The sequence below is a fragment of the Amblyomma maculatum genome, chromosome 11, assembly GCF_055883805.1.
Source record: "Amblyomma maculatum isolate TAMU_Amacu chromosome 11, ASM5588380v1, whole genome shotgun sequence".
NCBI classification, from domain to species: Eukaryota; Metazoa; Arthropoda; class Arachnida; order Ixodida; family Ixodidae; genus Amblyomma; species Amblyomma maculatum.
Genome location: NC_139354.1, coordinates 153,041,305 through 153,066,175, shown reverse-complemented (window position 1 = coordinate 153,066,175; position 24,871 = coordinate 153,041,305). Strand labels below are relative to the sequence as shown.

At 45.4% G+C, this 24,871-nt stretch overlaps 1 protein-coding gene across 1 annotated transcript in view; it reads right to left on the bottom strand.

Moving 5' to 3' along the window:
* Nucleotides 1-24,871, bottom strand: part of LOC146175200 (uncharacterized) — a 164,520-nt gene that overhangs the window by 84,256 nt on the left and 55,393 nt on the right. The window contains exons 7-10 of the mRNA XM_084584642.1: nt 24,541-24,695; nt 14,437-14,607; nt 12,304-12,370; nt 7,117-7,243 (exon numbers count right to left, since the gene is read on the bottom strand). Of these exons, the coding sequence (XP_084440768.1) occupies nt 7,117-7,243; nt 12,304-12,370; nt 14,437-14,607; nt 24,541-24,695 (520 nt within the window). The remainder of the gene's footprint in view (nt 1-7,116; nt 7,244-12,303; nt 12,371-14,436; nt 14,608-24,540; nt 24,696-24,871) is intronic.

Sequence of the window (24,871 nt, the reverse complement as noted above, 5' to 3'; positions counted from 1 at the left end):
TTTGCTTTGAAATAGTTGTAAATATTCGCTTCACACCTACATTGATGCTATTTTTCAATACAGCTTCTTCGAGCTTGACAATCAGGCGAAGAGCCTCATGGCTGCTAGGCCAAAGCTGTACATGTTGGTAAACTGCGTCTGCAACGATTGTAGTATAGGGCCATCACAATTGAAGTGGCCCCACAACTAGCGATTCGCAGTTACGGAAAACGTTATGTGTTTGGTAACACTACAAGAAAACAAGTGCCTTGAAATCATAAAAGTAGCCAGCTTACCACCAAGGTGCCAGAAGCAGCCAAAACTATGAAACATCATCAGCAGAAATATCGGTCAGAAATTTATGTTTGTTTGACAAATGGTAACAGAGGCTGTGAGTAACAAGCCTGTGAATGTTGCTACTCTGACAAAAAATAAAAAGCAAATAAGGCTTTGTGAATGGAGTTGGAAGTGGTTGAATAGCAAGCAGAGCTATTTATTTGTCCTTGCCAAAGCAGAACCACTTCTGTTTTTATGTCGTTTGTTTTGGCCTTGGCTTGGCTATATCTTGCTTTCTTGGCACAATGGCTTGTTTGCATCACCAGCTGATCACTTTCTTCACAATTACCGGATAGATTTGTTGTTTATACTGAAATGTAGGGTAATAGACAATTTCTGCTGTATTCTTCAGACTAGCAGACAGAATACTTATGGTGCTTCTTCATACAAAGCTCCACTCAATGGAGTACCCAACGCGCGCTCCCAGTAGGCTCGTGCACATGTGCATTCGCGCTTGTGCTCTTTGCGGCAAGCCTTAAGAGCTCCTCTACTTTTCATTTCCCACTGCAGGTGCTTCTTTTAGTCGTTTCATAGCTGACTGACCTACTCTTTGTTTGCTGAGGTTGTAATTAATAATGACAGCGTAGATGTCTCTCGCTTGTTTTCACCGTGGCTGCAACTGAACCTGGAGATAGATGGGCCGCATCTAATGTTAAAATGCCTGTTACAAGCGAGACTGAGTACAAGAAGTCGAGGCTAACTTGTCCTTCATAGCCGATTGTCTTCTACATACAGTGCAGTCCAACAATATTGAGAAAACCTGAAAATTTAATTGTTATAACCGATTATTGTTATATCTGGACTGGCAAAAAAAAAAAAAGAAAAATGACAAAACAAAACACACCCAGGTATTTTCCCATGCCTGTGGGCTTGCCTACTTACTAGCCATGAGTAAATCTGGTTGAACACGCTAATCATCGTGAAGAGCACATCAATAGCCGTAAAATAACTTTAGCATACTTAAAGCAATCGGACATTTGTGTTCGCTTCAACAGCAGCTGAAGCTTGACAATCGCCGTGAGTATCACTTCCAGTAGCGTGTACGCTGGCGGCAGTCCTTTTGCGTGCACTAAACCAATTAGAAACTAGAAGAACTGAAGGACATCCCCAGCCTTGATGATTGTTAAATTCGTAGAGTGCGAATGTCCCTATTTTGTCACGAGGCTTCCACCCTTGAAACCCTACCAAAAATCCTGAAGAATCTGCCATTTCATCACGTGAGCCATCGCGCCGTCCATCAATGTGGTCGCTGCCATCTTCCACAGATGCAGAATCGGCGATGGTGATGACAATATGGCTGCAGCAGCACCCTTTGCGCGGCAGCAATTGCGGTGATGATAGTCCTCATTTCCTTCAGTTTTTTCCACATATGTTGAGTTTTCACGTCATTGTCTTCCTAATATTTTAACTTTTATTGAATAATCAGTCAACTTTTCGTGGTAAACACCTACCGGGCGGCGATAAAGCTATCGTATCCGATGTACCGCCGATAATCGATCGTTATATTTGGTTTATTTTTACATAGGGGAAAATTGGAAAAACGACAAATCTCAGGAATTTGATCGTTATAAGCGATATATCGCTATATCTCGTATCGTAATAAGTGGACTGTACTGTACAATGCCTGTTAAAAAAGAGGTTTCTTTGGTGCGAAAGACACCTGGAAGCTGTATGCAACTAGTTTCTCTGGCCTATCTCAAATATTTAATTTTTTTTTTTAACTCTTGGCACAAGTTAACTGGGACACCCAGCATGCGCACGTGTGCACGCCAACTCCCCTGCCTGCTCTTGCTTTGCTAAGTAAATCAGGCGATGAACTGCAAAGAATGATTGATGACTTAAAAAGAAAAATCAGAAAAGTAGGCCCAAAATCAACATGAAGAGTAAGGTAACATTAAACAGCCTCAGGAACGAACAGCAGTTTACATTAGGTAGAGAAGCACTAGAAGTAGTAGGCGAATGCCACCTTAGCACAGGTAGTAACCGCAGATCCGGACCGTGAAAGGGAAATAACAAGGAGGTAAAGATTGGGATGGAGCACATTTGGAAGGTAATTGCAGATTATGACTTGCGGCTTACCGGTATCACTCATGAGGAAAGCATATAACAACTGCATCTTACTGGTACTGACCTATGAGTCTGAAACGTGGAGGTTAACAAAAAGTGTTCTACTTATGTTGAAGACAATGCAGACAGCTATGAAACGGAAAATGGTAGGGATAACGTTAAGAGATAGGAGGCGTGCAAAGTGGGTCAGAGAAATAACTCAAGTTATTGACATTCAAGTGGAAATCAAGAAGAAATGGGCATGGGCAGGGCATGTAGTGTGAAGAGAGGATAACTGATCATTGCATAGGGTAACCAATTGGATTCCAAGGCAAGGACAGCGTAGCAGGGGCGGCAGAAAGTTAGGCGTGCAGATGAGGTAGTATTTAGAAGGATATGGCAGAGGCCTTTGATGATGATGACACATGGGTGAGCTTCAATATTGGAGGTGGCAGTCCTCAGCACTTTTCTCTCTTTTTAGAGCAAAACTGTATGGTGCCCTCTCCTGCCTTGAGTGGCATTGCCACTCACCTATAGGTTGGCCCAGGGGCACATTTGACACTGGTACACCTCCCGCAGTCTGCTGGTACAGTGTCATGAATGGGAGTGTTGGGACTCTGAGGGACCCTCTACTGCGTCTTACATGCAAAGGAGAAGCTGAAGTGCACCCAGCATAGGATGGCTTGGGTGAGCACCCTATTGCAAGCACTGTGAATGGCACTGCTGCTGCAGCAAAGGGACAGTGAGGTGGGCAGAAAAGGGAAGATGGAAAGCACAGAAGGAGGGTAAGTGCCACAGGCATAGTGAGCAAAAAATCATGAGCATGCCTTTGACAGGTCACTGCAGTGCAGGCACCACGTGTGCCAACAAGGCCGCTTTCAGATGGCAAGGTGACATGGAAATTGAATCCAGCACCTTTGGACCTTGTGTCGGACAGCCTCTAGGCTGCATAAAAATATTGGGATAGTTTAGTGAAAGTGGGCCTTTATAGTTCAGTCAGGGAGCCTTTCCCATAATGTGGCAGCTTAAAAATGTATGCTATATACTCAACACTGCTACAAAAACTTGGTCGACTAAATATTAACCCTTCCGTGTATAACTGGATCGAAGACTAATTAAAGTACAGGAAACAGTGGGCATTGGTAAACGGAAAGTGCTCTAGTCTTGTGGCAATCACGTCGGGAGTGCCCCAAAGATCTGTCCTAGGACCACTGTCGTTTCTCATATTTATAAATGATATTGTTGACAGGATTAAGTCTCGAGTGCGGTTGTTCGTGGACGATTGTGCCTTATACACCAGAGTGTCATGTGAAACGGATTTCACACAGCTCAGGGATGACCTCAGATGCACTGAGAGTTGGTGCAACATCAATACCCTAAATGGTAAAAAATGCGGTCACGCTTGCTTCACCAGGCAAAATAAAAATAAATTGTTATATCAATATGTATTCCCTCTATAAAGAATAAATTCAATCAAAAGCGACGTATCTAGTTGTTATTTTGTCCGGGGATGGTACATGGTCGGCGCATGTCAATAGTTTAGCAAGAAATGCAGGTAATCCCTCAGTTTTCTCCAGCGCAATTTAAGACACGCACATAGGAATGCTAAAGAGGCGGTGTACAAAACATACGTCAGACCCATCTTAGTATGCCTGCCCTGTGTGGGATCCGGTTTAGAGTATTCATGTACAGATGCTTGAGCGCATAAAATCTGCCGCTGCGCGATTATCCTAGGCCTCTACGACCGCTTCCTTAGCACAAGTAAAATGAAAAAGGAATTGGGCTGGGTTTCATTGAGTGAATGCCGCAGGGCTCTACGTTTAAAGCTCTTTTATAGAATCTATCATAGTCAAACAGGAGTTTCATCCAAAGCATATTTGCACCTCCCGCATTATATATCTTCATGAATTGATAGTCACAAAGCGCGACCGTATAGCTCAAGGACCAGTATTCTTTTTTTGTACGAACCATCAAGGAATGGAATGTATTGCCAAGTGAAGTAGTGAGACGAAGCACGGCGCATTTGTTTTATAAAGACTTGTATCTTCCGGAATAATGCCGTATTGGGGGTTTCTTACTGAATAAAGAATAAAGGTGCGATGTAACAGAGGCACACACTAAAGGAGTAAGGATATGGCAACCAGGGACGTGCATTAGCAGGAATGCAAATCAGAAAGGGGAGCCATAGATGGGAGCTATTAATGAGCCTTAAGGGCAGAGCTTAAGGCATGTGCCCATGTTGCTCACGCTCCATCTGAGGCAAGGTCACCGGAATGTAGAGGCAGCATTGGCAGTTGTCAGAAAAGAGCCTTCTGTACAGTAAACTCTAGTTAATTTGGCCTTCAATAGACCAGTAAAAATGTTTGTATAGACCAAAAGTTGCTGAAAACCATTTGCATCGCCGTAATTCTACCCAATGAACACCTGCATGATGGCTGTATGAATTTGAGATGAAACTACGATGGTTTCTCACAGTTTTGTCCGGTGCTTTGCTGTGCACATACCGTGGAAACATTCGGGAACTGCTCCAAGACGGTAAAGAATGCAGCTACAGTTTTCACAGTGTGATACAGTCGCAGCGGTGCCTCTTCAGAAACCACCTCTCCGTGTTCTGAGGATGCTTCATCGCACAGTCGACGCGGCAAAGCATCGCAGTGAAGTGCACAGTTCGGTGAAACTGCGCGTGACGAGCGCACACTCTCAGCCCACTGACAGCAGCATGTGGATGCATGCGAGGGATACCTGCATAGCTTTAGAACATCATTACAACACCTTAACAGAAAAAAAAAAGAAAAGAAACACGCCAAGGAGCACTCAAAGTGGCATGACTGGCTGATGTGCATGCCCAATGGCAGCTGCGGGATGGTGTGAAGTTAACAGAACAGTTTGCTGCCAGAGACTACTGTAAACACATATTTCTGGTAGATCTTACCATTTGGTGGCAGTATCGACAGAAGAAATCGCAGCTACGGCAGCAATTTATACCTTAAATTGATCGAGAAAGTCAGATTTGAGCGGATGATGGTGCCAGGCCGTGATGTTCACTGCAGCAACCGCGGTAGCAGCCCAGAGTGTCCAAAGTTATTCTACATTTCAACATTATGCCAAGGCTTCATATGGACTAAGGCTATGCAAATATTGCAATTTTCGAATATGAATCAAATATGAATCGAATACAAATACAGAAAACAAAAATGCCTCTGACTATCAAGTTGAGTATAGAACATCTGATCAGTAAAAAAGAAAATGGTAATTAAAAAAGCAGCAAACATTGTTCACCTTATTTAAGAATTCACATTTAGTATATTCAATGAAATAGTGCATGCTCTGCTGAAAAATCTGGTATAAATTTTTACAGAGTTCTGTAAACCGCTTTTTTGTATAGGTCAGGCCTGCATGGAACTGGGTGCAGCTGCACTATCACTACTGAATGGACAAAACTCGTTAATTCAGCATTCATGGGACAAGAAAAAATGTCCATTGAATGCATAAAGAGACTGTCTGAGGCTGATAAAACTTTATTCCCAATAAGTGGGAGGAATAGGGGAAGTCAGCTAGCATGCTGCAGGCTGTGGGGACTTTAGGCAGCGCCAGCCCATTCGACGGCCTTGAAGTGAATACCAGGGTCATCGCTGGACCTTAGCTTGTCCCAACTTCTTTACAGAGATCAGGCAAGAGTTCTGAGGGAGGCTTATGGGCTTTGCAAGTCCACATCATATGCTCGAAGTTGTCTTTCTCCCCGCAAAACCGGCAGAAGGGATTCATATCCTTATTTATAAATTTTGATATGTAGTTTCGATTGGGGAGGGTCCCCATCTGTAGCTGTCTCCATATGACTTGTTGTTGTCTGGTCAGTGTTTTATAGGGTGGTGGGAGTGCTCTTCTTATTGCTTTGTAATATGCAGTGAGCTCGTGGTATGATACGGCTTGCTCATCGAAGGGTTCCGGTTCCTGATTTTGCGCCACCGCCTGGCCGGCTAATTCTAGAGCGTATTGGTGGGCAGCCTCATTTCCTAGATTCCCCGCATGAGCTGGGGTCCATATTAATTCGATCTTTTTCAAAAGAGGAGATTCTTTTACAACCGTAGCTGCAGCTACACTTGTAGCTGTGCTGCCACTGGCAGCACTGCTACAGCCAAAAATGGTTGTTGGCATCTGTCTGAGATAGTACTACTGGGTTTATTTAGCTTATTTATTCGCTATTCTATTTAAAACATTAACACTCTTAATTATAGTTATAAATGAGTCTGTATACCTTAGGACATATATGGACTTATATGAGTGTCAGCCGGGACTGCTCGAATTACCCAATTTCCAAATTAACAGGAGAGGGGCCTACGTAAACGTAATGTAACTTAGCGGTATTCTCTGGTCATGCTCCAGAGGATGATGAAGTGCGACAGCTGGCCTAAAAACAACAATGCTGAGAGTGGACAGATTTGAGCTGCCATCAACGTACAAAGCGCTATCGCTTGTGGATCTTCCCCGTAACATCTTGATAGAGGGGCAGATCCACAAACGAAATTACTGCATAAAAATCAAGAAATGAGTAAGGACTCAGTACCATTGGCACAATGGTTACGAGGGACAATAATACTGACTAGGCTCAAACTGCACACATATAGAAACGTGTCCCTCAAGGTTTTTACCTCATCTTACTGGAATACTGGGATAGCTGCACTCAAATTTCGCATTGCCAACTGTCGTCAGACCACTTTTTGCACCAAGTTACTTCATTTGATCCATGAGTATCACCTGTGACTGGAACCTAGTGTGATTCGGCACAGCAGCCTCCAGGCCACCACACTGTCCTTGTTGTCCGGGCAGTCCACAAAGTCTGCTAGGAGACGCAGGCACTCCACCACACTGTCCTCCCCTTGCTCTGCAGACACAGCACATTGGGGCCAAGCATGAGAGTGTGGTCCCACAGATGGGTTTTAATTTGGTTAGGTTCCTAACGTGGCTCAGATTAAGAATGCCGCAGTGGAGGGCTCCGAATGATTCTGACCACCTGTGGTTCTTTAACGTGTGTACACACTGGCCCCAACTTCAGCGAAAGGTGGACACCGGAACCAAAGCTGGGCTGCCCAACTCTGCCCCGCCGGGGTGGTGCAGTGGTAAGACGCCCGACTACTGTGCCGGAGTACCCGGGTTTGAACTCGACCGCGGCGGCTGCGTTTCGATGGAGGCGAAACGAAGAGGCGTCGTGTGCTGTGCGATGTCAGCGCACGTTAAAGATCCCCAGGTGGTCGAAATTACTCCGTAGCCCTCCACTACGGCTCCTCTTTCTCTCTTTCCACTTTCATTCCCACCTTCCTCCCTTCCCTTACGGCGCGGTTCGGGTGTCCACAGAGCAAGTGTGACAGTTACTGTGCCTTTCCCTTCCTGTGAACCAATTTAACTTTATTTTAATTTAACTGCCCAACTCCGTAATCAAGCACCCATACCATAGAGCTACCGCAGTGAGACACAGCTTGATCTTCAACACCTGGCTGCTAGTAACAGCTGTTGCAGCTTCGTCGAAGCCTCCACAGTGCTGATGCCTCTGCCACTGTTTGGAAAAATCCTATCTCGGTTCAAGAAAGAAGTTCAGCATTGTGATGCTGCTCTATCAATTTAGAAGGCAGTCATTATTACACTCTTCAAGCGAGGAAAATGTCTAATGACACTGCTGTCAGGCACAAAATCTCAATTTCACCAGAGGTCACTGTAATTTTCATGATCAAAAATGGCGTCTACCGACAGAGTTGTCAATCAGGCAACACAAAATTGATGCCCGGTTAATGAACTCGGAAAGCAACCCCCTCGCCGAGCACTGCGAACACATGGACCACAAAATCGCTTTTGAGGAGCTGAGCACCCTGGCTGTGGAAATTGATCCTTCCAAAAGGGAACACATGCAGTCATGGTTCATCTGACTCACAGGGGCAACAGTGAATGGGAAACCGGGAACGCTACCCTCCGCACACACCAATGGACTCTGCCACGTGTTAAGGAAGAGCAAGCAAAGAGGCTGCCTGCTACTGCAGGCTCACTCTTGAGTCACCTCTCAAGAAGGAACCAAACTGGAAGCCTTATAGGCCAGAAGGCATAACAAAAGGCAAGGGCAATAACATTGTAAAACAACATATCAACGCACCAGTTCAAGAAACAAAACAAAGAGGAACAAAATATATAAGCAGACTACTAGTGGGCATTCTCAGATAGAACATTGAATGTGACTCATTACTTGAGTTTAGAAAAGTTTGAAATCTTTACATGAAGCAATATCATCTGGTAAAGCATTCTATTCTGTTATTGTATATGAAATAGAGAGTTCTTCATTACTGAAGTGCAGCCAAAAATCAGAGCTATCGCATGACTATGGTTAAGGCAACGGGACATTCTTGACGAAGGTTGTAGGGGAGGGTGCCGGCTATGAGGGTGGTAAAAAAAAACAATGAAGGAGGAAGAGCAGGGTATGTTGCTGGGCGAGTTGGTTATTCATTGTCAGAGAAAGAGCGCTATAGCAGACGACAGAGCGCATGTGTGTGTGTCCTCCTCTTGATACGACGTGAGTGAAGGCTTGGGAGGGAAAGACTATGTTTTAGTGCTGTGATGCTGGTTTCACTTGAGTACTGTGACATGATAAATCATGCGGCACAGTTTAGGATGGCTTCTAGTTCATTACTAAGGTATGCTTGTGAAGGGCACCAGATAGATGAAGTGTATTCTAGTTTTAGGTTCGAAATGCAAGCTGTTTGATTTAGAGTGGTACTTATGGTAGGTTTCTTCGTAGATAACCAAGAGTATGTGAAGCCTGTGAGCATATTGATTCAGTGTGAGTAACCTAAGATAAAATTTATGCCACGTGGACGCCAAGGTATTTGTAGGATAAAGTTCGAACAATCGGAGTGGAATTGGTATGGTATGTGCAGTTATCAGGGCTGTGCTTACGAGAGAAAGACATGAGTTGACATTTGCTTAGGTTAAGTGGTATGTGCCATTGCTCACACCGTGATACAACTGTGGTGATGTCATTTTGTAGCCTAATGATGTCCTCAGGGCATTTATAGCATTATAAACGACACAGTCATCCACGAAAAGTCAAAGTTTTGTTTCTATGTTAGCTGAGAGGTTGTTTCTGCAGATGAGATTTGTTTGGTTGCTTTTTGTTGACCCATGTATACTAGTATATTCCTTTTTGTTTAATTTCGTTTTGAGCTATTTTCAACAGTATTGTTTTGTGTCATGCTTCCTTTTGTACTTGATTCTGTTTGTTTCACTGCTCCCACCCCCTCTGTAATGCGAAAGCCCTGAGGGTGCAATAAATGAAATGAAATGAATGGTGACAATCCAGCACCCTGAGGGACACTTGATGTTACGTCAATTCATGATGAATTATGACAGTTGGAGGACGTAAACTGTACATGCCCTTTAAGAAAGTGCTCAAGTCAGATGAGTAATGTCTGCAAAATACCAAGTGAGGCAGGTCTAACTAGTAGATGATTATGCGGAACACGGTCAAATGCCTTTGAAAAGTCGAGAAATATGGCGTCAATTTGTAACCAATCGTCAAGTACTGAAGGGTGTTGTGTGGATTCCAAGAGTTGTATTTCACATGATAGAAACTTACGAAAGCCCTGTTGAAGTGGATAAAAGTGGTTGAGCGATTCAAGGTGACAAATTCGTCGATAGTTGTCTTTTGATCTATCCCGATTCAAAAACGGGAAATATTTTTGCTTTTTTTCAATCATGAGGAACTTTGGCATTGCTAAGTGACTGTGTGAATAGCAGGTATAGTATTTTGCTTGAGAGAGGGGCAAACTGTAGATGGTGCAAGTGCATTGCCAGGGGCGAGGATAGTGCAGAATGATAAATGCTATCAGGCAAAACACCCCTCCCTATTTTTCAGTCACTTATGCTAATTAAGCTAAGAACCATCAACAGCAAGTGCAGGATGATTTTCAGAGGCACTGTTAAAGGTCCACAGAAACAGCCACCAAGAAGCCACTGATAAACATGTTCACTATTTAGAATGAATCCTCTTGAGCATTAGCCCAAAGTATAACTCCTTGAAACTAAGCCAGTGATTTATTATTAATTTTTAACAACAGCATTTCTTGAAATTCGCGGGTAAGAGAGGTTGTCGCTTGGTGGTGTCGCATGGAACTATTTCTTTAACCCGTGACGTCAAGGGTGAGTTGACTGGCAAGGCTTGCTAGAGGCTGCCATTCGCTGCGGCCACTGCAGCCATGACGTCACGAACACACTTCCGGTAGCTGCAAAAGTCGTCTGCTCATGCGCTGCGCAGTTCGCTGTTGTTACACAGCTCACCGCCCTTATCGGTTAGGTGGCCATTGCCCATTAAGTGCAACAACCGAAGCATCGCAGGGATCGGCAGAACGAAGCTGCATTTACAAATATCTTGTTTATATAACGTGGTTTCAGGAGTATAGGAGTGTCGTCCGACGAGGCGTCAACAGCACGGTCAAGCACCACACGATGGCAGCACCTCCTCGACCACCATAAACACCGCCGCTGTGGCCCCTCCTCCGGCATACCGTATGCGAACGACACGGCGTACCGTTAGTAACGATGTTCGAAATAAAGCGTGCTAAAATTTGTTGGCGTTTGGAATACTGAGCCGAATATCAACTATGAAGCCCTCTTGAGGATCGCTGACCAGCAGCAAATTTCAGGTAAGAGCGATAGCCGTGATACAAGCAAGTTTCTGCTCAAGCCAGCTGCCGCCGGTGCATTTCGGCTCATCTGATCTGCTCATACTAGCTCTGCGATTAATTAGTCGCTAGAGTTAATCCTATGATTCTTTTACTATGGCAGGATAGGATTCACAATAAGGCAGTTTCATAAGTAGACGATTTACGACAGCGTTGATCAGTTCCAAGCGCCGACCGCCGCAGCTTCAAAGCGAAACAATTTAGGCCTAGCGAAGACTAGGGACGGTCACGCACGGCGCCGTCATTCGCCGCGCTCGCGCGGCCTACCCCCGCGGTAAGGTGTAACATACCTCAGCCTGCTTGCGGCATCCAGTGCAGCAAGCGCTGCAAAATCATGTGCTTTCATTACAGCTAAGTCCACGCATTTTTTGACGTTCTGCTTAGCAACAAGCTGTGCAAATGATACTTCAGGCAAGACAAGGCTTCAGTACGCAGTCGCTGCGCTGTCGGCCGTAATTGAAGACGTCGGGCGGCACCATATTCTATACATCGATCTTTAAGCGTGATACAGTGGGCAAATGAATAACTTTGTGAAGCAGACCCGCCCGTACGTTTCACACACTCGGGCGCCGACGAGTAGCCTTCGTCAACAGACTCCACCGTAACTTCGGTTAGCGACGCAAACCGAGGTCGCCAAGCTCGGTTTCAGATAACCGCGGTTAGCGGTGTAACCATGGGTAACCATGTAACCGCGGTTAGGCTAACCGTGGTTAACCCTGCCCGTGTAACAGGAGAACTAGTGAACTCCACAGGCGCCTCAGGCGTGTGCGAGCGAGGACGGGTTGACTTGAGTACACCAGCAGCGCGCGAGCGCGCGCGCGGCAACCAGAAGTTCGTTGAAGTGACATATTTCTGGGTGGAGCTTTGAACTTGCTTGTATTCTTTATTTTTTTATGACTCCCTTCGGCGTACGAGCTGAGAGGGAAAATTGGAAGGGACATTTTTAATCGCCAATATCTGGTGTTGCAGAAGCTAGATTGAAAATTTTTGCGGGAGAATGATGGGTGGTTCAATATCTATTAGTGGTATGGCGTTATTTACCCTTCTTGGTGACCATTTCTGTGGACCTTTAATTTACACTTTCGGGGCCTTCTGTCGTGCCTAGGTGCAAGGCAGACAGCAAAGGTGCCCACTCTGCAACTGCTCCCATCACAGCTGGAAGTTGCCTTAGCCGAATGCGCACAGTAGCCGAGAAAGAAAAAGGCGAAAATCCAATGCTTACCGCTGTGTTCGATAAGCTGCACATATTCCAGAACCTGTGGATTGGTCGGGTCAGCTTCACATATTCTCTGAAAGTCGAAATTGAGACGTGCATGATAAGCGCACGTTAAAGATTCCCAGATGGTCGAAATTACTCTGTAACCTTCCACTACAGCTCCTCTTTCTCTCTATCCACTTTCACTCCCACCTTCCTCCCTTCCCGTATGGTGCGGTTCAGGTGTCCACAGAAACAATGCAAAAGATACCGCGTCTTTCCCTTCCTGTGAACCAATTATTATTATTAATTATTATTATTATTATTATTATTATTATGTGCATGAGACACACACAAAAAAAAGGCAGGATATGTTGTGCATCTCCATAACATACCAATTCCTCAATCTATGGCACAAACTTTACACAATTACAGCTAGCATTTTTTTGTTAGCATCCCTTTTAGCAAATCCTATTCATCTTCAGCATGACTCATGCAGTGTCACATGATTCAGTTTAGTAGTGACATTTGCTGCAAAAAGCACTCAGTGTGAAGAGACAGTGGTCATTCCTCTAGACTGGAACACTTCATGCTGTGTGGAAACAGCCAGCCAGCCTAGGCAGCCAAAATTTCTGTAGTAAAATGCCACTCCTGAGGAACAGTTGTGAGCAGTGTCGGATTGTCTAGCACAACCAAATGCGCAGTCACTGTCTGCTCCAATATACCCTCATTTCATGGAGGCTCACAAATCAAACCCCGCCTGGTTTTCCGAGGTTTATCAGCATGAGCACTACATGCTTAGAATAAAAGGTAGTGCAAAAGGACGAGCACGGAGGAAGGGACACAAACACGAACTAAGAGTGTATCACCAACTAGCCCGGCAATAAGTTTTATTGACAACTACATGACTCAGAAAATTCTAGCCTTGCATCTAATTATGCAACTAGTGGTTAATCAAATCATTGTCCAAGGAAGCGCCTGCCATGAATGAAACAGCTTCGCCTAATTTGCCCAGTTAGTGCTAGATGCAGTGTCATTGCACGTTGAGCACGGGATCAGAAGTGGCACTCAACAGAAATAGACCAACAGACAACCTACACAGCAGACCCCGCTTATCGGACTATTTTTGTGGTGCCATGGCAACAGTCTGGCCAGCAGCTGCGTTTGATCAGAGCTCGGTGGTGACATGGCTGCATAAGTTATGAGTTGTGTGGACCATACGCTGGCAGCTTCAATTGGCAATTACCAAGTGGTACAATTGCAACCAAGGCCACAATGCGCCAAACACCAGGCGATAAACGTAGTGGTTAGAGCGCCCGTCTCGGCTGCGGGAGGTGGTCAGTTCGAAACCCACCGCCGGACACCCACCGGTAAAAATGGGTACAAGCGTCCCCCGGCCTGGTGCTCGGCTTTTACAGGGGCGTGCGTTTGGGAGAAGCTCCGTAAACCCCGCTGCGCGCCCCTCCTCCGCAGTGGGCCCAAACCCAGTTTCGAACCTCGCAGCCTGCAAAGGTGGTTCTGTTTGTCTTGCAAAGGTACTTCCTTTGACCCTCACCTGAAGTGCTCCCTTAGAGCCTCAGCTGCAGCAGTCCTAAAAAAACAAAACGAAAAAAAAAAAAAAAAAGGGCCACATAATGGGCTTTTGCCGCGCGAGGCGGGCTTATTGTTGTCCGATGGCGGAACGGATCACTGCCACATCGGCGCAACTATTTGGCCGTACCTAATTAGCATCAGTAAGAATGGCGGTCTCAATGATTGGCAGCTTTCGAAAAACACCTAAACTGAACACGAGGAACCTATGGCACCAAAAATAACCAAAGTTCCCTAGGTATGAAGGAGCACTGAACAAGGGTTAAGTGGGGGGGCCTCAGTTTGCAGGTTGAGCCAAGGTTTCGACAAGTGGACTTGTCTTCGGCTGGGTTCCCTAGTTGTGAAATTCCCTAGTGTGAGATTAGTTGGCCATTCCCAATTACAATATCCATGGTGGAAAGGTATATATTTGCAGTAAGCCATGAGGTAATGCTGCTATTTTGATTGATCAGAAGAGATGGACTTTCACCAACCCCAGCAGCTATAAAGGCTACCCTTACAGCAAGGCCTTCTGCATCTTCTGCAGGTAGCCCCAAACCCTGTGCGCAAGGTACACTGAAGGCAAGGCACCTCAAGAATCTCCAGCCTCCGAGAATCCGGTGATTCTTTGGGTGCGTCCCTGTGACCTTGAGACAGGGCCTGGGCGAAGAGGGCAGCGTGCAGGCAGTCATCTGACCGGCTGTCCAAGTAACCCTCCACAATGTCTTCTGCTTCGTCCGTGCGGTCGTACCGGAGCAGAAGCTGCAAAAACACAGCATGAATGGTTCTCAGCCCAGGGCGGAGAACATGACAAATTCCTCACAACAGCGACAGAACAAAATGTTCCAAGAATGCAGTACAAGCAACAGAGGTAAGCGAGGTTTCAGAGGCCAACTGGTGGCAAAAGAGCTGTCTGCCCACAAAGCACCTGCTGTCAAGATTTTAGGCAAAGCGATTTTGAAAACAGAATTTGATTTCTCTTCTTTATAAGGAGGTCAAAAATAGGTTGTACAGATCCGTTCAAAGTGGTGCGCAAAGGTGGCAATGAAATCAATCATTTGTGCTCATGGTGCGTCCCATAAAATTTTTATCGCGGACGAAGTGAAAACTGGCAATGTCCTGGCAATGGCCAATACTAGACTGGCTACGGAGTGGAGCTAAATAATGTAGGCATAGGTACAGTCTTAGGTGATAAATTAGCCTTTGCACATAGCACAATAGTAACAGAATGCAAGGCACTAGTTAGCATCAAGTAAAAGCAGATAGCTCTTAAGACAGTAAGAAGCACCCAAATTATGCATCCAGCACCATACGATAACATCATAGGCATGTTACCATTTCAACCGAGAACACAGAAAAGTACTTTCACCAAAGATTTGTTTTTTTCTGTCATTAAAAAGCGCACAGAGTATATTAATGAAGGTTCTCCAATTTGGCTGATGCTGACACTGTCACCCCACTTTCAGGGCTGTCAAAGCAGAGCTTCTTAGACCCCACTCTAATGTAGCTATCTTCATGAAATTAGGGCCTCCCTTCAGTGCTGGCACATTATGCGCACTGTGGCTCATTTCGTAATGAGCTGCAGTTAGTGAATCACAGCTGTTGACCAAGACGAGAAGCTTGAATATGCAAAGCATGGCACAAGAGGAATGAGTGTGGTTTTGGTTTGGTTAGGCTTCATGGAGTTGGACACCCCATGGTAACTCATGCTATGAGGGATGCCCCAGCTGCAGGTAACTTTTCTTCGAAAGGTACACTGACATCGCACAGCACACGGGTGTCTTATTTTTTGCCTTCACCGAGATGCGGGGAGTCGATGCTGCATGCTCAAGTTCAGCAATCAGGCGCCATAACCACTACAACACTGCAAACCGCGGCTAGTTGCTACAAAGAAGAATGGTGGCCTCAGCAGGCGACTTAGCGCAGCTGGTGGTGCCGTGTGCATAAGTTCACTGGTGCATTTCTCTGGCACGTGTCATATGATTTACATTGTGATTACTCCTCCCAATGCCATATTGCAAAAATACCCAGATAAAGTGGCCTTGCGAAGAATGGACATGCTCCGTACCAATTTGCCTGGGTGGATATCGCTCAAGCGGCGAAAACCTGCCTTTGTTAAAGGCCTTGCCGGACCCTTCACAACCAGCAGAGCAGACAGAAGCTGCACACATGTTGAAGGAGGGTCTCACGGTAAAAATGAAAGTGCCTCGGAAGACTGCCTGCCAGACACGCACACTCCTCAAGCCTGTGTGAAAGCCTTTAGCATGCTGAATGCCCGCAGTGCTGGCAGTCACTGTTCCTGGTACCACCTAGGGCCAGCACACTAGTCAGCATATCCTAGGCACTGCACCTATACACTCCCACAGATATATTTGTGACCTCTTTTTTTCCTCAGCCGACACACTATTATCTTTGCCCTTTGTGCTCTTCTTACTGGATTAGGAGCACTGCTCGGAAAAAGTTTGCTATTTTACTTGAGTTTCTTAGTGAAGTCTTTTAATTTTCAGGACCAAATTGGCAATGAACACCTTGTGCAACAAATTTTCCTGCAAAAGTTTCCAGTAGACTCCCCATCACCTAACAAAGGTGATGGAGAGTTTTTGATTAAAATAATAATCAAAATGGAAGGAAAAGAATGTTGCCAGCAATTGCTTTTGAATATCTTAAGCACCCGAGCTGCGGCCGGTGGGAAAGAAAAGGATTAGAGGAGGGATAACGAGGAGAAGTACAGAAGGGAGTGATAGCAAGAAAGGACACACAGAGCTTTGTACATTATTTACAAAATATAAAAACTGAATGGGTTAGTGTCGCTTGCACGGGTGAGTCCAAGCACTGCAGAAAAAGAGCTGCGAGCAAGCAACCACTGTCATTATTTACACTAGGTACTGGGTGAAAATAATGCTTCTAATACTTGTGCTTCCTGAGAAAACAGGTTATTTGTTGAAAAAATTTGTCCTTTGAGATAATTAGCTTTAAAGCGAAGAAAAAAAAACTGCACTACAAATATATGCTTAACAAATGGTCATTAGTGTAGGATTCCAATAACCACCAGCCAGGTATTCATCTCTGCAATCATTATTTGTCATTGCTCCGCTTCATATTCAGGCATCCTTTGTGATCAACTGTGTAGCCCTTTCCACAAAGCAAAGCCATTGCTGGTTCACCCTGGGCAACCATTGCACCGTGGAGCAACCTGGTGGAACACCAGTTGGCTTGAAAATATCCGCACGGAGATTGCTGCAACCATTGAAATTGGGAGCCACATTGATACTGAGTGTTTTCACCATCCGATAAGACCAATAAGCACACCCTTCACACACAAACCCCAGGAAAATTGGATAATTTGCATGTTGTGTAAGAATCTGCAAATACTCTAAATTTCGAATAGGAGTGTAATAAGTTTGTTGTTCAATTTGTATGTGGGCACCACTGTTCCATGTAATTCAGGTTTGAGGAGGTCTATCTGGGAAATCACTGGCTACAAGGGTCAATCCTCAACACGTGTACCCTGCCCTAATTAACCAGAGAGAGCCTGCCTCTGTCCCAACTAAGGAGCGTCCAAAGCCACAGACGTACATAGATGGCGGCGAGGACAGCGCTCCTAATCAGTCTTTTACACAAGGCTGCTATGCGCATGCGCGCCTCTCCCCTGGTTGAAAAAAAACCACCAACCCCAGCTGCACATGCGCAGTCCTTAGCCTCCGCGATCTGCGCTACCTGAGCCTATCTCGGAGGCCATATGCAGTTTTTATTCATGGCATACGTGTGCGACAGATGGTGGTAGCTGTCAAGAACACACATTGCCATTTCACAGCTGGCTGCGTCTCCCAAGGGTGTTTTCAAGCACTAGAAGAAAAATTTTCAACCACTCTCAGAGGGTGCCACATTTTGTGAAAAAGGCAGATTCAAATTGCCTGTATTACCCAGGCTCAAATTAACTAGATTTCACTGTATACATATTTAGGCCTTAATGAAGAAGCCATGCCTTGATTTATTTCACATGCTGGTTCCTCACAGTACGTAAAGTGGACACAACAGGCTGGCTCATGTTGAACTGAACAAGGCTTTCAAGCAAGCTTAACTGAATGCGAGCATTGAGGATTGCAGGCCTCAGCTTCCTCTCCAGCCGCATCGTATCTGTGAATTTTCTGCCACAACAGTACAAGTGAGTTATTTCTTATGGCACATCTAAAGAGTGGCATGTGAATGTTATTTGATACAGTATACAGTGATATGTGAGTCGATATCCCCAATCAACCGCATGTTGTTCTCATTTCATATATTTCTGTAAATGTGGTTCAGACTATAACCATTCACCATTATATACTGCATGTTCTCACTGTTTCTTAAAGCGTGTGACTTGTGCTAAAAGCCTGTCTCAAAACCAAGATCTCTTTTGTGCATCATAAACAAAGACAATTAGTAGTGCGCTGATGTAAGGTTAACTAGGGCCTCGTGGCTGGCAAAAAAAGCAACTTTTTCTGTGGCCACCTTGTCTCCTGCAAGCTATGAGAAGAAAGTGCACCATTAATCACAAAAATTGTAATGACAAGGCTGCAGAAGCACACAACCTATAACACATGAGAATTATCCATCTTGAAGGTGTGTTCGCTGCCAAAAATGAAGGCAGCAAGTTGTCTGCTGTTTTCATCATCTTCAGTGCAACCACTGGGTTGCCAGCCTGCTTCAGTTAGCGGTCGAGTAAGAGGGAGTGCTTTGCTTGCGTGCAATGTCTTGAAACATCTTATAGCAATAACATTGTTTCACATTTGAACACATTTCTGTCTTTAAAGGGACACTAAAGACAGCCAAAGATGGTATGAAAATCTAATAAACTACATTTGGTGACACTGTCGCCGCATATCCGGCAGCAAAAAATCGAATAATTGCTGAGATATTGCGATAAGAAGTTGAGGTTTTTTTCTTGTTCCCGCCGGTCGAATTCAAACTTTGCCGTCCGACTAAGTAGTCGGAGTTGAGTGACGCACACTATGACGTAAGAGGAGACTACGTGATAGCTAGCGAGCCGGCGCGGCCCGCGGCGTCGCATCCCTCATGGGCCAACATGGCAACAGCGTACTCGCAATAACGGCCTCAGCCGAAATAAATAAAACGAGCGATGGGCCCATAAAGGAAGAAAAAAAAAAACATAGAGCGCTTGTAATGCACAATACTTTACATGTTTCTCAAGCTTTTGCGCTCCTTCTTGCACTGTGTATAAACAAACCGAGCCCTCGGTCATTGCAACGCTTCCTGACATGTTTACATACAAATAAGATTTCGTTACCAGCAAAATAGTGTCCTCGCTGCTGCGCTTGTCAGTTTTGAAGCTTCGTCACACTTTTTTCCTTCAAGGTTTGTGCTACAGCTCCGTGTTCAGCGAAAATTACGTCCACAGTAGCAGAACATGACTGAAGTGCCGGCGCCACTACATTTGCCAGCGCTGTGAAATTCCACATGTTAAAATGGATCCAGCGCACAATATAGTGCGCATAGGCATCCAGAACAATAGTTGCAAGACGTGAGAGCAGGCAGCATGCGCCGATGATGAAGTTCTAATTTTTAGACCGGCAGCAGAAACACTTTATTGCAAATGGGGCCATGACATAAAAACTAGAAAGATTTCCACGGTTCCCGTGGCGCGCCGTAGCCGAGCGGTTAGCACCGAACGTTACGGAGCAAGCAATAGCGAGTTCGAGTCTTACCGCTACTGGCGGTGTTTTTATTTTTTTTTACAAATAATTTTTTTTTAACCTTTTGTAATGTATTTCTGGTGCTTCGTTATTTTTAGTTTTTACTTTTTACCCGAGGCCCTTTTTTTCGCCGGGCGAAGAGCGCAATATATCGACGCTCTCCTTGGTATGAGCAGCAAGTATGCCCCTTTTGTTTACGACGCCTGCAAATAGCACGTTGAAGGTCTTGTTGACGCAGTATATGTTGGTCAGATGTGCCATGATTTAGTGAACAATTGAATGATAATGCGTTTTTCCTTCGGTACTTAGCATATGTACGCTTTTCGTGGCGTACGTAGCTGCAGTCAAGCGGTCAGGCAGCAGTCGAAGCGGCAACGGCGGCGATATGTTGGCGCAGAAATGTGAACGAAGGAGCGTGTCAGCGGTAGCGGATTTCGCTCGCTCGTGCTTCCGAATGCTCAAATGGAAACCATCAAGGCCCATCTGCTGCTCCAAGCTCGTAATTCAGGTGCTGCAGGTTCAAACAAACTATCCGAGTGTGCACGAAATGCCTGAGCCGAAACATAACCAAAACTGAAGTGGGCGCCTGTGGCGCCTCCAAGTATATTTTTGTATTTGCCTTGCAACGTTTACGTTGTCTTTTCGCCGTCGTTTACGTATGATAAAAGCGTGTTATCATGTTTGAGAAAAAACGTACTACCGCATTCAAACATGCAACGTAATTCGCATTTGTCAGCCTCCGGGATCCCTAGCGCGTCACGTGATTTGTAGTTGTGAGCCTCGGCCGTTTGGCTGTGGTGGCGATACCTGTATTTCTGTTATTCTTCTTTACTACCTTATAACAGCTCTGTTTTCAGTAAGAGTGGTTTTTTTGTAATCAGGAACTGGCATTCCATCGATGCAAACCCACTTCCTTTCTCTCTTTAGTGTCCCTTTAAGCTTCCACACGTGTTCTTCATATTTGGGTGGCTCCTAGTGCCTGCCAGTGTCAGACTGGTCACTGACTTGTTGTAGGCTCTGTTAGCACGAGTCCCACTTTTGGTGTATGTGGCCCATTCATCGTGACCTGTCCTCTTGTTCTGCCACGTATGCTTTGCCTCGAAGCAATGGACGCCATTCATTACCATCGTTATGGACAGGATCATGAGTAAGCCATAAAGCATGCGCAGGCCTGCAGCCACGGACTTGACCAGCCTAAACAGTCACATGCACACCAAGAACACGATCCCAAGGCAAGCAAACCAACACTCTTTGCATGCATTTTGCCACCCAGCTCAGGTATAGTTATGGTACAATCAAGCTCACAAAGTCACCTTTAGCTTGTCTGTGCACATTACTGACATCGAGAAGTGTTAAAAATAGCGACCATATACTAAAAGTGGCATTCTGAATTTGGCAGCATTGTGACGGTTCCATAATGGTCACCACAGACTGGTTAGTGTAGAACTTTGTGGAGTAGCAGGCTCTCTTTACCACCGACTGATCTCTCCCCTTTTCCTTCAATTAAAAACCTTTCTCTCTCAGCACAGAATCATTGTGCCCCTAACAACTTCCTCAGCATGTCTTTCCAAAAACTGTTACACGAGAGCCATGCAGCAGAATAAACAATCAATATTTTGAATGAAATCATGCTGAATCTGCGTAATAATGAAGTGTGCATTTAGGGTCAATTGCATCCATTAATTCACTAACATCATTCCCTAAAAACAAAATGCCATAAAGGCATGCTTTGTTGCCAAATGAACACTGACAATCCCTCTCTAAACCTGAAGATAATCACTGTACCTCTTCTGCTATTTATTTTCGGCCCAACACACGGACACGGTTGTAAACGGATCATACTTAGTCACAGCCCAGTTTTTGAAATTGTCAATATTTGAGTGCTAAAAATTTGTTGGTGTGGAAGCTAAGCATTAAATGTTGTTCAGAAAGAAGAGGGAACATTCTATCATGTGAACAAGAAAATTTTATATTTCTTAAAAGTTTAAGGGGGGTGGGGCATTTTCCCCCTGTCAGCTGGATGCACTGTTCTAGCCTGAGTTGCTGCTCTGGCAGTCACAGTATCCTGCTATGACAGATGGCATACAGGCCAGAAAGTAACCTAGCAAGAATGCAGAGGAGGCCTTTGATTCTGCATTAAATGCGCTATGCATCTCTGAAGATAAGCCTGCTGTTAGTTACCACCAATTAAAGACAACAGTGGCATGGCCTCCTCGTGCTTGTCCTTTAGTGCAGTGCAGGAGCTAGCGTCTGAATAACGCTTGTTTTCCTTCCCCACCATACAGGCCCCATTTAATCTTGCTTGGAAGTGAGTAATCATAACGTACATGGAATAACACCTTTTCCAAAGAGGTTCCTTACGCAACTTCCCTCACTTATGTTTGGTGAAATGCTTCAGGTGAAAGAAATATGGGAGGTCTGATGACGATTCGAGGCACAGCCAGTTTGTGCAGCTTTTACACCCAGCACGGCTGCAAGAAGGGCATTGGAGGACTTCACTCACTATGCTGGCACTTCTAGGAACATGCCTGCCAATTGATTTCGATGTATGATATTCACTTAATTCAAACAACATATTTTTTGTTAGAAGGCTTTGGTGCACACTCACAGTACAACTTTCCCTCTGGTTGGTACATTGAAAGTGCACTCAAATTTCCTTTGTTATACTGAAGCTGAAAACACCTGGCTTTGAGCAAAATATGGACCACTTACAACAGAGGCCCGGGATCCCCTTTACGGTTACCTGTCGTCCCTCTATGAGGTTTGAGAACACATGATGACACTGGCTATTCATGCCTTTCTGTGCCTGTGTTGTATTGTTGCAATGCCATTACTAATGTGCACATTGCACATGTCACTTGTATACAAGGTGTGACTTTGTGTAAGATGCATTCTCTCTCTCTTCACGTATGCTCCTGATCGGCATCAGGCTACTGCATTTCCTTGCACATTACTGCCTTTCTAGGTTTTCCTTCCTACATCATATTTATGTAATGCCCACCCCTGCCAGGGGCCTTCATTCAAAGCTTGGCAGTATTACTAGATGTCAAAGGTAGGGTGTTTGAATGCTGACAGAGATGGCAAAATTTCAGTGTGCGTGCCACTGTTCCATAGGCAGACCAGTGAAATCAGCAGGGAGAATTACATGTGCTGCCCCTAGCAACGACAGCCTTTTCCACCGTGGTTGAAATGTTTCAGCGCTCCACACGGGCATCCCCTTACAATGCTTTTCCCGGCACCATTCTAGGTTTAAAAGCCACCTCCACCTTGCTCCATCTCAGGTAAAATTGAGCGCATATAAATCGCTTGAAAAACCTAAATTAGAATACCATCTACCACCTCGAGCCCACATCAAGCATATCTAATCACTGCACTGGAATCTGTTCAAAATTGTGTCGTCCACTTCAATCATTCCTTATACAGTCGACGACCGATTTTTCGGACACCCAATTTTTCGGACATGCTTAATTATTCGGACTTTTTCCCGGCCCCAGGACATACCTTATAAAGTCAATGTATTACACTGCTCAAAATTTCGGATACTCTAAGGAGGGCTATTCGATTTTTTGGACATTCCAAGCGTCAGCCGGGCCAACTGCCACACATTTTGAGCGGTGTCGCCGCCATCTTGTTTGTTTACTTTTTCCTTCGATAGCCTCGAAACCGGTGCCGCTTGCGTGCCGCTCTTTAGCTAATAACGCTGGATCGAGGCTATAATATTTGCCTAGCAGCCTCGATTTCCGGGACAACGTCACTGCCAGAGTGCCTTTTTTTTTTTTTTCTTTTAGCGTGATCGCTTCTACTGCCTGTTCCTCTGTGTGTTTGCCGTGTAGGCCTAGATTTTTTTTTTTTTTCGTGCAACGCGACAGCGAGAAGGCATTCAACGGAGTCGGTGTTATGATTCAGTGTTTGGTGGTTGTGGTGTGCCTCGACAGTGGGAAAACCTACTTTGTCGATTTGCTTGGAGCACTTAGTACCCTCGCCGATGCGTGGAAGTCTGTAGCACCCACAACGCTGCGCAATTGCTTCCGCGACGCGGGATTTGTGCTGAATGACGGGTCGGCTGCCTTGGACGAGGAGAGTGTCGTCGAGCAGTTGTCAGGCAGCGAGCAGTTCATTCACGACCTTCGCACTGCTGGTGTCGAAATTCCATCGACCGTCTCGTTTTCATAGTTCACAGACATGGACCACCAGCTGGAACTGTGCGCTGGGCTCATAGATACAGGAATTTTTCGCCAAGTGCTTGTAGAGTCTGAGAGCGAGGCGATGATGACTCACCTGCAGCAGCGCAGCCGACGCAGGCTGAGCTGATGCAAGCGAAATTCAGGTGGACCTGTTAGCATGGAAGCGGAGCGTGGTGCAGAAAAGCATTCATGACTTTTTCCGGCCTCAAAGTGAATAATAGGCAATAAATTGAGCTTTTTTGGTGCACATTTGTTTTTTCGGACTGCCCAATTTTTCGGACATTTTCGTGGTCTGTTGAGAGTCCGAAAAATCAGTCGTTGACTGTACTCGTATGACACCAGTGTTTCAGCATTGAAAGCAAAATCCAGGTTGCCACTTCTTTCTTTCTTCTGCAAGCCTTGCTCTTTTTCACAAGTTTTTTATTCACCTTTCAATGAAGCACCATACATAAAAGCCGCTGCACACACATCTCACCGCACAAGTCATCCACTTCAAGTTGCGTGCCCACAATCACACACTACCACCTTTACTTCTTCCCTCTTTTCGCGAGCAGCTACAGACTGGAACGGCCTACCCTACAACATCGTAGTCATCGCATCGTCACCTGCTTTTCAAGAACTAAACCGATCATCTGAGCTGTTAAATAACCATCGCTATTTTTTTTAATGTTTCAAGTGCATTCCCACACCTTATGTAGCATGCCTTGAAAAGGGGGCCTTTAAGGAATAAAAACTGAAAGCTGAACTGAACTGAACATCAGCCCACCCCTTTAGGCAAAGCTCCTCCAGGCTACGGGATCAACTGCAGAGATGCTCACCTCGAGAGTCTTGGTGAGGAAGATATCTGTGGTCTCCTGGGAGACCCTCGCAGCAGACTCCTCGTCCGTGGTGAACAGTGGCCGCCACTTGTCCAGGGCACTGGCAACGCTCGTCAGCTCCTCGTAGGACTCGCCCACCTCGTGGCCCTCCACATCTGAGCACATCAAGACTCATGTGGAAACGTGCTCTTATGCAGCCAATGACTGCCACCAAACCCCGTCAACCCCACTCCAGGAAGAGGGCCTCTCATGACAACATCCCTTCCCTCTGGCAACCACCTGCTCACGAGACTGTCAGGTCACTAGCAGTGAGGACGCAACTCAAGATCGT